This window comes from Rhinoderma darwinii, chromosome 11 (genome assembly GCF_050947455.1).
Source record: "Rhinoderma darwinii isolate aRhiDar2 chromosome 11, aRhiDar2.hap1, whole genome shotgun sequence".
NCBI classification, from domain to species: Eukaryota; Metazoa; Chordata; class Amphibia; order Anura; family Rhinodermatidae; genus Rhinoderma; species Rhinoderma darwinii.
In genome coordinates this window covers 44,511,794-44,525,662 of record NC_134697.1, presented here as the reverse complement: position 1 = coordinate 44,525,662, position 13,869 = coordinate 44,511,794, and the positions used below count along the sequence as shown (strand labels likewise).

The 13,869-nt window shown below is 40.1% G+C and overlaps 1 protein-coding gene across 1 annotated transcript in view; it reads right to left on the bottom strand.

Moving 5' to 3' along the window:
* PCDH15 (protocadherin related 15) overlaps nt 1-13,869 on the bottom strand; it is a 1,038,602-nt gene that overhangs the window by 683,224 nt on the left and 341,509 nt on the right. The window contains exon 5 of the mRNA XM_075841191.1: nt 13,236-13,391. Within this exon, the coding sequence (XP_075697306.1) occupies nt 13,236-13,391 (156 nt within the window). The remainder of the gene's footprint in view (nt 1-13,235; nt 13,392-13,869) is intronic.

The following is a 13,869-nucleotide window of genomic DNA, read 5'->3' as shown; positions in this document are numbered from 1 at the left end:
TCTAGAATTTTAGACCTAAAAACGACATATTGATATAAGTTGGAGAGTCACTTTAAGGTTTTAAAATATAGATATAAATGATAACAACCAGTGCTGGATGGTAAATTGATCCATAACAAAATTGAAATCAGAGATAGTAATTGTCACGTTTTAGATTACCATATGTTACAGTTTACATTATTAGCAAAACCCCACATACAACACCCTGCAGATAGTAAAAATAGCAATCTGAGATGAGCATGTCAGATACATTTCTACATGGTGTACCAGTTTAAATAAAATATTTCCTTCTTTTTGTCCTCTCATGTTATTCAGTGTGTAAATGGGTTACTGTTAACTAGTTCATAACACTTACCCGAACATAAAAGCTCTGAGGGTCAGAAGAGGCCTCGACTTAGTTGTCTTAGATATATATCCAATAATCCCATATCCCAGTCTGCCTCTATTTTTCTTAGATTTGGAGTTATTGGGTAGTTCCAGGTAAAGAACATATGTAGAACTATTTCTATTCCAAGACAGATCATGAAGAATGTTTACTATATAATGACATAACTATTTTATGGGGATTTCTCTCTTCTATAAGCCGTGACACAAAAGGTCCATTTTTTGTAAACAGATTGATTAATATGAGTAGGTTATGTCGTGACAAATGACAGCTATTAAAAGCTATTGATTTCTATAATTTCTCATAGCACATACAAAGCCATTCTATCATTGAAACCGAGCTTTAGAGCCTGAACCATTCACTGAGTCGTTAGTCCCAGCTATCAAACCACAATGCATGTATATAAAAAAGCAGCAAAAAAATAAACCAAATATTTTTTTAAAGGGGTTTTATCACGAAATGCATTTATGATAAATTTGCAGGAAACACAATAAATGCCTTATTGTAGACGTCTCACCTCTGCAACCTCCACCTACCAGGAGAACAACGATCCCTGTCTTACTCCACTGTTTCTATACCCCCACATACATGGAGAGAGCTCTAGATGCGCGGCCATATCTACATTCAATCTTGGCCTGAATTCTAGTGGAATGGGAGTCAGGGAATGCTTTTTAGGTGGAGTCACCATTTATCAGACATTTATGGCATATCTTGTGGCTGTGCCATAATTGTTTATGGTGGGAAAACCCGGTTTTAGGGAGTTGTTTTTTTTCAGAGCATTCATTCAGTTATGCTTTTCTTTAAATTTTTTGCCTTTTTTCAGCATTCTTCACATGAACAGTTAAATCTTTGACTTTATAACGAAGTTATATTTTTTTTCTTTGGATGCATCAAAGGTCAGTTTAATTATGTATATCGAATTCCACAGCCAATGTAGAAACCAAGCACATCACATATAAATATGTTTCTTCATAGAAATTGAAAAACTGCTCTGCATGAAAAATAAAAAATTAATAATTTTGTACAATTTATCATGAATGGAAAGTTATCAGTTTTAAGGACTAATGCACTAGAAAATAATTTTTTTTCTAATAATAATAATAATGGGGGGAAAAAAATTGGTCAACATTCCAAACTGGGCCATTTGCTCTACATCTAACTTATCTTCCAGTTTAATGGCAATGACTATTGTGAAAGATGTTTTTATACTGATATTACATAATCTTGGAAGTGAAACAAAGAAACATTTTTTATAATAAATGATGACAATAAAGGAACTAATTAACTCTGCTAGATTCACATATTTCTCTTAAATAATCTTGAATAATTATTTTAGAAATTCATTAGTATGAAAGGCGTTCAATGTCATTAAAGTATGATTTTTCCCTTGATACTTCCAAGAGAAAGCAGTATTTTAAAGCAATCACAAATGTGAGCGGTTCGGCTGGAATAGAATCTAGACAATGATATGAGATGTCTGGGACTGTTGGTAAATTTCCATAATAAACTTCGTTAGAAGCATCTTTCCAAATAGCACAGCTGTGTTAGTCTTTTTAAATGATTGACTTTTTATATACAAAGCAAAGTCTTTTATCCCAAGGCTTAAAAGTAAGTACAAAAGCAAATAGGTTGCAAACAGGACATTCAAATGTCTAAAAGCAGCATTCATCTTTCTCCACCAAATTCCAGTGTTCAAACATTTAAATGTGACATCGTGTTGTCCTATGTGGTTTGTATTTGGCTGCTACATTGATAGGGTATGTGATAAGGATATTCGTAAACTTTAAAGATCGTAAGAACAGCTTAGATTGCACATGTCTTTTTAACCCCTTCCCGACATTTGATGTACATTCCCGTCATAGTCGGAAAGGGGGGAATATGAAGCGGGCTCACAAGCTAAGCCCGCTCCATACAGAGCGGGTGTCAGTTCTATATTTCATCTGACATCTTGCTCTAGTGAAAATTTTGACTATTTCTCCCTGCAAATGTGTTTCAGTTAATTAGTATTTTTGGACTGCCTTGCGTGCACAGCCCCCTTCAGGTCAAGTCACAGCACAATACCTGTGTCAAGGTAAGGACAAAACACAAGTCTCCTTTTTCAACCATTCTTTAGTTGATTTACTCGTGTGCTTTAGGTCACTGTTTTGCTGCATCACCAGATGCCTCTTAAGCTTGAAGCCGTGTGATGCAACTGTACATGTGATAAAGCTCTATACAGGGCCGTATTTAGCGTTTGTGATGCCCTGGGCACTTTTAGTGCTGATGCCGCAAAAATCGCAACCTGTGCTAATTGTTGCGGGTTTTACCTCCCCACTGAACTCAATAGGGAAAACCCTGCAACAGACAACCAGCGATTCCACAACATAAATTGACATGCTGCGGATTAAAAAAACGCACCGCAGGTCAATTTATGAAAACATTTTCTGTGCGTAATTTACACAGCGTGTGGATGAGATTTGTTCAAATTCATCCACTCCACTGCTGCTGTATTACGCTGCGGATTTTTCGTAATTAAATCCGTTGCGTAAAATCTACTGCCTTAGTAATGACAGTTCAAATTCATCCACTCCACTGCTGCTGTATTACGCTGCAGATTTTTCGTAATTAAATCCGTTGCGTAAAATCTGCAGTGTTTACACTACGTGGGGACATACTCTAAAAGAGATGCTTCGTGCTACCCCATTAACATTCCCTCCCCTGCCCCCCACATGAACACTGGGGCCCATTTCCCCAATTATTGATCAGGTTACAGTTTACCATTTTTTAGAAAAAACAACACTCCTGCAGCGGCTCCCTTCCCAACTAAAGCAAAAAACGCCTGGCCGGTTACCTCAGTACATCGTCCTACTTTAACGAAAGCCAATGAATCGAGGTAACCTGGGACCATGTGATGTAAACTAACCAACAACAGCTTAGAGCTGTCACACACCCAGTAAGGTAAGTTTAACCCCTTCCCTCTTTAGCCACTTTTGACCTTCCTGACAGAGCCTCATTTTTCAAATCTGACATGTTTCACTTTATGTGGTAATAACGTCGGAATGCTTGTACCTATCCAAGCGATTCTGAGATTGTTTTCTCGTGACACATTGGTCTTTAAGATAGTGGTAAAATTTGGTTGATACATTCAGTATTTAATTGTGAAAAACACCAAAATATAGTGAAAAATTGCAAAAATTAGCATTTTTATCAATTTAAATGTATCTGCTTGTAAGACAGGCAGTTATAACACACAAAAATGTTGCTAACTAACATCCCCCATATGTCTACTTTAGTTTGGCATCGTTTTTTGAACATCCTTTTATTTTTCTATGACCTCACAAGGCTTAGAACTTTAGCAGCAATTTCTCACATTTTCAAGAAAATTTCAAAAGGCTATTTTTACAGGGGGCAGCTCAGTTCTGAAGTGGCTTTGAGGGCCTTATATATTAGAAACCCCCAATAAGTCACCCCATTTTAAAAACTGCACCCCTCAAAGAATTCAAAACAGCATTTAGAAAGTTTCTTAACCCTTTAGACGTTTCACTGGAATTAAAGCAAAGTAGAGGTGAAATTTACAAATTTCGTTTTTTTTTGCAGAAATTCATTTTGAATCCATTTTTTTTTGTAACGCAGAAAGTTTCAACAGAAATATGCAACTCAATATTTATTGCCAAGATTCTGCAGTTTTTAGAAATATCCCACATGTGGCTGTAGCGTGCTTATGGACTGAAGCACCGGCCTCAGAAGCAAAGGAGCACCTAGAGGATTTTGGGGCCTTGTTTTTATTACAATATATTTTAGGCACCATATCAGGTTTGAAGGACTCTTGCGGTGCCAAAACAGTAGAAACCCCCCACAAGTGACCCCATTTTGGAAACTAAACCCCTTGAGGAAATTATATAGGGGTATAGTGAGCATTTTGACCCCACAGGATTTTTGCAGAAATTATTGGAAGTAGGACGTGAAAATTAAAATCTACATTTTTCCCAATAATACGTAGGTTTAGCTAATTTTTTTTCATTCCCACAAGGACTTAAGGAAAAAAAGCACCACAAAATTTGTAGAGCAGTTTGTCCCGAGTAAAACAGTACCCCACATGTGGTCATAGACTGCTGTTTGGACACACGGCAGGGCTTAGAAGGGAAGGAACGCCATTTGACTTTTGGAGCTCAAATTTAGCAGGAATGGTTTGCGGAGGCCATGTCGCATTTGCAAAGCCCTGAGGGGACAAAACAGTGGAAACAACCCACAAGTGACCCCATTTTGGAAACTACACCCCTTCAGGAAATTATCTAGGGGCATAGTGAGCATTTTGACCTCACAGGATTTTTGCAGAAATTATTGGAAGTAGGACGTGAAAATGAAAATCTACATTTTTCCCAATAAAACGTAGGTTTAGCTAATTTTTTTTCATTCCCACAAGGACAAAAGGAGAAAAAGCTCCACAAAATTTGTAAAGCTATTTCTACCGAGTAAAACAGTACCCCACATGTGGTCATAAACAGCTGTTTGGACACACGGCAAGGCTGAGAAGGGAAAGAACGCCATTTGGAGCTCAAATTTATCAGGAATGGTTTGCAGTGGCAATGTTGCATTTGCAAAGCCCCTGAGGGGACAAAACAGTGGAAACCCCCCAAAATTGACCCCTTTTGGGAAATCATGCCGCTCAAGGAAATTATTTAGGGGTATAGTGAGCATTTAAATAAATGATCCAATTAAAAATCCATGGATGTGTGATAAACTTTGAAGCACTCCTTTATACACAGGGCAGGTTTGTCGGGGCAGGTGTCGCACTGATAAATGGTGTCTCGTCTTCTTCCCGTTTTGTAACAGACTTTGCACCTTTTTTGGCTCCTTCTCTTTTTACTAGTGGAGGGGATTTCGCCGGGAAAATGTTGCCCTGGTACAATACGTGGACCATCGCATCTAGAAGTACTGGGGCCCTCCCCTTCCTGGTTCCCAAATACAAGGGCCTTGATAACCACCTCTTGAAAATTAAGGAATGTCCCTGTCCGGCCTGCACATTGGTATAGCACATAAGCGTTATAAAATGCCATCTGTACCATGTGCACGGCCAGCTTTTTATACCACACCTTTGTTTTCCGCATGGCACTGTATGGCTTTAGTACTTGATCAGAGAGATCAACCCCTCCCATGTACTTATTGTAGCCGAGGATGCAGTCTGGCTTGGAGGTCATTGTGGTGGTACCTCGAACAGGTACAGAGGTGCTGCCACAACCATGTATTGTGGTCAACATAAGGACATCCCTCTTGTCCTTATACTTGACCAGCAACAAGTTATCGCTGTGTAGTGCCCTGCTTTCTCTCTTTCTTAGTGGTTGCGCAATCAGATATTTAGAGAGGCCTCTCTGGTTTTTGCGCACGGTGCCGCATGCTGAAGTATTTCCGGTGGAGAGGCATTTAAATAGTGGGATGCTGGTGTAGAAGTTATCCACGTAAAGGTGATAACCCTGGTCCAGCAGTGGGTGCATCAAATCCCACACTATTTTCCCACTAACTCCCAGGACAGGTGGGCATTCTCGGGGTTCTATCCTGGTGTCCTTCCCTTCATAAACCCTAAACCTATAGGTGTACCCTGAGCTGCTCTCGCACAGCTTGTACATTTTAATTCCGTACCTCGCCCTCTTGCTTGGCAGGTATTGGCGGAATTTTAGTCTCCCCTTAAAATGTACAAGGGACTCGTCTATTGCTATATTCTTTTCGGGGGTGTACACTTCAGGAAATTTGGTGCAGAAATGATCAATGACTGGCCTGATTTTGAAAAGGCGATCGTATGTGGGGTCATCACGGGGTGGGCACTGTGCATTATCACTATAATGCAAAAATTTCAGAATGATTTCAAATCGTGTCCGGGTCATTGCCATGCGGTATAATGGGGTGCTGTATAAAATGTCCGCACTCCAGTATTGCCTAATCTCTGGCTTTTTTACTAGGCCCATATGTAGAACAAGGCCCCAAAATGTCATAATTTCTGCTGCCTCTATGGGGGTCCACCTAGCAAATGATGAAGTGGGGTTTCGGGCTAAAAATTGCTGGGCGTATAAATTTGTTTGGGCCACCATTAAATTAACCAAATCCTCAGAGAAAAAGACCTTGAAAAAGTCAACTTCCGTGAGGCCTGCAGTCTCTATCCGAATTCCTGAGCTTCCTGTGAAATCCGGAATGTGAGGCTCATAATTATCAGGGGGTGGGTTCCACACGATATCAGTAATTTGGGGGGTTGCCTGAGCTGATGCCCTGGGGCGCCTTTGTGGGGGTTCCTCATCACTGGATGAGGATGATGAGGAGGAGGTCAAGATGAATGGGGCAAATTCCTCTTCTCCCTCGCTGGCCGATTCAGTGTCAGAGGCCAGGATGGCGTATGCCTCCTCAGCGGAGTAGAGCCTTTGGGATGATTGGGACATTTTTATTAGGGGGGTATGTAGTGCTTCAACACGTGTAATAATTTATTTTTAGAGGTGGTTGTGTGTTGTGCTTTTACACGTGTATATGAAATTTATTGAAAAAAAATAAAAGGAAGAGAAGAAAAAGAAAAATTCCTGACTACCTGACACTAACAAATAAATAACTAACTCTAACTATAACGCTGTAAATTTACTCTAAAACTGTCGCTACGCTATCAAAAATTTAGTGAACGGACTGAATGTCCGTCACTAAACGGACGCTGACTAGAAGATATAAATTTATACTAAAACTGTCGCTACGCTATCAAAAATTTAGTGAACGGACTGAATGTCCGTCACTAAACGGACGCTGACTAGAAGATATAAATTTATACTAAAACTGTCGCTACGCTATCAAAAATTTAGTGAACGGACTGAATGTCCGTCACTAAACGGACGCTGACTAGAAGATATAAATTTATACTAAAACTGTCGCTACGCTATCAAAAATTTAGTGAACGGACTGAATGTCCGTCACTAAACGGACGCTGACTAGAAGATATAAATTTATACTAAAACTGTCGCTACGCTATCAAAAATTTAGTGAACGGACTGAATGTCCGTCACTAAATGGACGCTAACTATAAGATGTAAATTTATTCAAACTGTATAAAAAAATATATAGCTATAACTTCTGCTATATATTTTTTTTACAAAATGGTCCGCTACTCTAATGCTACTCTTTTTTACAGTTTTATAAAAAAAAAAAGGCCAGAAAGAAACCTGCGTAAACAAATTACCACTGAGGCTGATTATTAGACTCAGCACTCAGTAGCCGCAGGGCGCACACAAAAAAAAAGGTGCAGTAATAAAAAAAGGCCAAAAAATTTTAAAAATTACCACGGATGCTGATCAGTGATGGCGGTCACTGATCAGCACTCAGTGGCCGCAGGGCGCACACAGGGAGATGCAAAAATGCAAAAAAAAAAGTAAGTCCTGTGCCAAAAATTGGCGGTCAGTGATGGCGGTCACTGATCCGCAGCCGCAGGACGTAAAAAGGGAAAGAGGGGGAGGGGGGATGGGGGGGAGGGTACAGGGATAAGACGTTTAGGAAAAAACAAGTGCTGCTGCAAAAAAAAATAAAAAAAATCAGCAGCAGCACAGATGATGATGATGACTGTTCACTCTGCAGCAGGAAGCCGTCGGGTGAAGACGTCACAGCAGGATCGCAGCACAGAAGGCCTCAGATTCGGTAAGTTGGCTTCACAGACGGTCACACCAGCTCTGCTCACCGTTCCTAACCGGAATGAGGTGGGCAGGGCTGGTGAAGGGTGTTTCAAACACCCGCCATGGCTGCGATTGGTCGGTCGGTGCAGACCGACCAACCGTAGCGATCGGGGGGCTGGCATCACCGCCATTTTTTACGTGGAAGATGGTAGTGATTGGTGCTGTCCTAGACAGCACCAATCACCGCCATATCACTGTGCCCTGTGGCACAGTAATAGGCTAAAGCCGCAAACGGCCGGAATTGGGCGGTCTGAATTGACCGGCCAATGGCGGCGATCGCCGATGCGGGGGGGAGGCGACACCCCCCTGGGCATCGTGTACAGATGGCCTGCTGTTATGAACAGCAGCCATCTTTACTTTAAAACCTTCTCATTTTTTTTAATAACTGTTTTCCCGTTTGACGTACATGTACGGCATTTTGCGGGAAGTCAATACTTTCCATGACGTACATGTACGTCAAATGTCGGGAAGGGGTTAATAATTGTTTGTTTTTTTTAGCTATTAGTATTACTAATGGGGTTTTCTTGTGTTTTTTTACAGGTTCGGTTGTTGGACTACGTCGGATTTGAGGACTACTTTAATGACGGCGTTTTTATTTTCAATAAAATGGTTAACGTGGGTTGTGCGGGGGCTTTTATTTCTACAAAATATTTTTTCAGTGTAGGTGTTTTTTTTATAACTTCATTACTACTGCCTTAGTAATGACAGCTGTCTGAAAGACAGCGTCCATTACTAAGGTGTGGTTTAATGTTAGCTGCTGAAGAGGCCATCAGTAACCCCCCATTATTACCTCGGTACCTACCGCCACAAGGGGTGCTAGGAAGAGCTGGGTACAGTCCAGTACCCGACCATTTGAAGCGATGGCTGGGTACTGAGGCGGATGCAGGCTGGTAATATTAGCATGGGAAAGCCCAAAAACAATGGCTTTTTCCGCCCTGGTAATTCTAGGCTGCAGCTGCTTTATTGTATCTAGCTGGTTATGAAAAATAGGGGAACCTCAAGTTGTTTTTTCAATTACTTATTTTAAAAAAATAACGTGTGGTCCCCCCTACACTACCCTTGTTAACCAGTTTATTGAGAATACAAATGCTGTCATTAAAGTAGTCCTCGAATCCAACATAGTCCAACGACCGAATCTGTAAAAAAAACAAAAAACAAAAACCACACAAATTTTTTTTGCAAGATTAATAAGTAAAAACGCAAAACCATAATCATACTTACCTTTCTGGGTCTGTGACAGTTAACTAAGCAATGATAGCTCTTGGCTGTCATTGGTTCATTTACATCATGTGGTCCCAGTTTACCTCAGTTCATTGGTCTACTTTTAAAAGTAGACCAATGAACTTAGGTAAACGACCACCACATGATGTAAACTAACCAATGACAGCTTAGAGCTATCACTGCCTTAGTTTACTAAGCCTTGTAAGTGGCGCAAGATCACCCAAGATGCCCCAGAAGTGAAAGAAAGCGTTTTTTTTTTATACTGTACACATCATAAATGACGCTATAAATTTGTTGTGCAGGTTATTACGGTCGCAACAATACGGAATGTGTGTATATTTTATGTATTGAGACTTTTATATTATGGGTGTGTGTATTTTTTTAATTTTGTCACTTATTCAACACTACTTTATTTTTAAACATAAAAGCGGTATTCCAGTTACAACAAGTTACCCCCTATCCACAGGGTAAGGGGTAACTTGCTGATCGGTGGGTGTCCGACAGCTGGGACCCCCACCATTTAAGAAAACGGGGCTCCCATACCCCTCGTTTGAAACGAGCGGCAGGTCGCTCATGCACACTGCCGCTCCATTCATTCTCTATGGGAGCGGCGGAGATAGGCGCTGCCATAGAGAATGAATGGAGCAGCAGTGTACATGAGCAGTGCGCATGAGCGACCTGTCGCTCGGTTCAAACGAGGGGTACAGGACCTCCGTTCTTGTAAACGGTGGGGGTCCCAGCTGTCGGACACCCACCGATCAGAAAGTTACCCCCTACCCTACGGATAGGGTGTAACTTGTAACCGGAATACCCCTTTAATGTACTGGCATATATCTACATGTCAGTAGATTAGCCTGTGTACTGATAGTACACAGACAGTTGTTAGGATGTACCTAAGTATGCCTTTATGCCTTCAATGGACCCTGGGCTGTCTGCCCATATGTGGTATGTCCCTCAGTCGTGTCACAGGGATTCTCTGTGGCGCAATACAAGGGGTATCCCCTTTCGCATTTTCACCTCGAATGCTGCGGTCAGCTTTGATTGTAGCATTCAGGGTAATAGCGGCGGAGATGAGAGGTCTCTCTGATCTACGCTGTTCGAGCGGGGCTGCGGCTGTGTAATACAGCCATTGCCCCACTCCTGACAAGTGCGCATGCACGGTTAGCATAAGGCGATATGACCATTGCTGCACTAATGAGGGGTGGCGCCAGCCTTGTAGACAGATCATGGGGGTTTTTCAGTGCGTCCACCATGTTCTGTGTCTTCAGTGCTGGCGCTCATTAGTGCAGCGCCGGCCCCATTACCTCATGCTGACCGCGCACACACACACACACGTCAGGAGCGGGACAATAGCTATATTACACAGCTGCAGCCCCACTCACCACATTCATATATAACAATACTAAGCTGTGCAGCCGCGCAGCTTAGTATGGCGATACATTAATTGTAACCCAACACTACACACCATTACACTACATTACATTAAACATCTAGCAATACTTACCTGACCTGCTGCGGCATCCTCCAGTCCCGCTCTGCCATCTGCTCCTTCTACAGCGTTTCTGAGTCTAAGACACACCCACTGTCCTGGGATTGGCCAATCTATTAACTATTAACAGTGAGCGTGTTTTACAGACTAAGGAGAACTGGTGAAGCGCACACCCCCCTTGTGAGTGACCTGACCGCTGGCCGGTCTGGTCACGAGTGGTTATAAATCTAAAAAATAAAAAATAAATACGATCCTACACCTCTGCCCCTGGCTGGCTGCCTTAGGACGCCTAGTGGTAAATACGGCCCTGGCTCTATGCAGTAAGTGCAATTGGCACTATTTTGAATGGTATTACGCTGTTTTTTACAAGCAGACACATTTAAATTGATAAAAATGCTAATTTTTGCTATTTTTCACAAAATTTGGGTGTTTTTCAGAATTAAATACTGAACGTATCGACCAAATTTTACCACTAACTTAAAGTACAATGTGTCACAAGAAAACAAATCTCAGAATCGCTTGGATAGGTAAAAGCATTCCAAAGTTATTACCACATAAAGTGACAAGTCAGATTTGTATATGGCTCTGTCAGGAAGGTCAAAAGTGGTTGCAGTGAGAAGGGGTTAAATCAAAAACATATTTTTGCTAATTGATTTATGTGAGTAAATTGTTCAACTGAAATAAAAAGAATTCAATTTTTCTATGCAGGTAAAAAACGGAATCATCAAACACATATGCTCTGATGCCGGATAATTCATGAAAAGGCTCTTTATAGGAGTATTTCATATAATTTTACATTGGTTTGTCATGACAACGGACATTGCTCATGGAGACATTACACATATATTACAATAGCAGAGCAAAGTAAAAGCAACAGAGGAGAATTTGATGTTCTCCTACTACCGGTGGTCTTCTGTGGCTTGAAATAAATCCTGCAAAGAGCTATGGGTTATTCATAAATGAACTTTAGAACATTGTATGTCCGGCGCAAATTGTTAAGGTAAAGATAATGGACGTAATACATACACCTTCCTATGCCAAAACATTATGCTATGTTCTTGTGCTGAATACAATTCTAAACACTTCTAAGAATTCAATCTCTATAATACTTTAAAAGCAAGTATGGCTTTTTGTAATGCGGGAATAGCAATTCAGAATAATCAAATCAGACTCCACTTTAGGGAAAAAAGCCTATTGACTTTCACCAAGGCTACACACTGTGTTATGTGTAAAATGTGTTGTGTCAATGAAAGGAAACAGAGTGATGCGAGTACTGCTGTATGGTATAATTACATTGCAATACAGAATATATTACATTTTTAAAGGAAGCAACATTACAAGGTTGTGGAATATCAATTTATCTTAGAATTTGTTAATCATGTTGGTCTTTTACCGGCCACGTATAGTGTGATAGTATTGCCGTATAAATGCATGGCTGATATTGTAGTCTGTATTGTGACAAAAATATATAAAATGGATTATTACTACTACACATATTGACAAAAGCCTCCAGAAGGTGTCTACCAACATTCCCCGTCTATGTATCTGGACGTCAACAGCTCGTCCTTCCACCATAAGATGAATATATTTGTGTGGACAAATTGTTTTACTTTGCTAGAATTCTGTCATTGGGTTGAATAGGAAAAGTGTTCCTGTTGGGTTGACTGGTTCTGGTATGAACAGTGGATATAATGTATATTATTTTGGTATTGTTCTTAACATTGTTTTTTCTTGTCAACCAGTTTTGAAGGTCTAATCCTGAACTGTAGTGTCTTGGGCATACCAGAAGAACAATTTTTTTCCTCAAGGTGTACATCCATTTTTTGCTTCCTCTGAGGCCCTATTGTATTAGGGGCTTACTTTGTTTTATAAGAACTTGAGGTAACTGGTGCTCTTGTGAGCATCCACCGATCATACATGACCGTACGGTCTTCTTATCTGGGGCAGAGACGTTTTGTAAGCAAAACCTAACTTTGCAACATATAGAACCAGTAGAAAATAGATGTCATACAGTTTTTTTTTTATACAAAAAGTATGACATATAGGATTCAGTAGGAAAAGTGCTTCTCAATAACACATTTGAACTTCATAGCCTTCCACTAATATCTAAACAGTTTGGATAATAGGTAAATCATGTTTATCACCAAAAGCTGTCATTGGTGGGCAAGGTGGCTTCTGCGTCAAGAAAACCCACATGATGTTTTAGTCCTTGATGTATAACTCCTGGCACTAAACACGGCATCTGCCAAATTATACTGAACCAAAGAAAATTCAACATGTACGTTAAGTGCCCAATGAGGTTCCACATAGATATCAACAACTATTGTAGAAGACACGTGCACTCTCACACTCAGTAGACAATCCTACAACTTTGGATAGATCGCTCTATAAATTAATTGTATGTTTATCAAATCAAACAGAAAATTAACTGGACACATTTATTAATAGAATTGTAAAGATTAGGTCTTACCTCATTGACTGTTGTAAAGTAACTGCTTTGCATAAATTGGGGAGAATTATCATTTCGATCCCTCACGACTACTCGCACTACATGGGTAATCACGCTGCCAACCTTTAAATTTGTACATTGAATTTTGACACCGAAAGTCATGATGGACATCGGTGGCTGTAAAATAAATGTTTAAATCATATTAGAAACATAACAATACAATAAATAAAAACCAATTATATTTATCCATATATATATATATATATATATATATATATATATATATATATATATATATATATATATACACACACACACACACACACATACACGCATGTGTACTGTATATATGTATTTTTTGCACTGAAAAGGTAAGATAAGCTCCAGTTACCTCTTACAACCCTACAACATATCGATAGATTAATAGGCATTCAATGAATTAGCCCTAGTGTGTCTGGGACAGAAGTGAGCGATTATAATCTCCATACAGTGCTGTGGAATATGTTGGTGTCATATAAGCAACGAGAAATAAAAAAAAACAAAAAACAGGATTTGTATTATTAGACTGTCCAGATCAGATAAAACAATCCCTCGTTTCTTCTCCCATCAGATTCTATAAATCTACCAATCAAATAGATTATTACTCCGATAGATG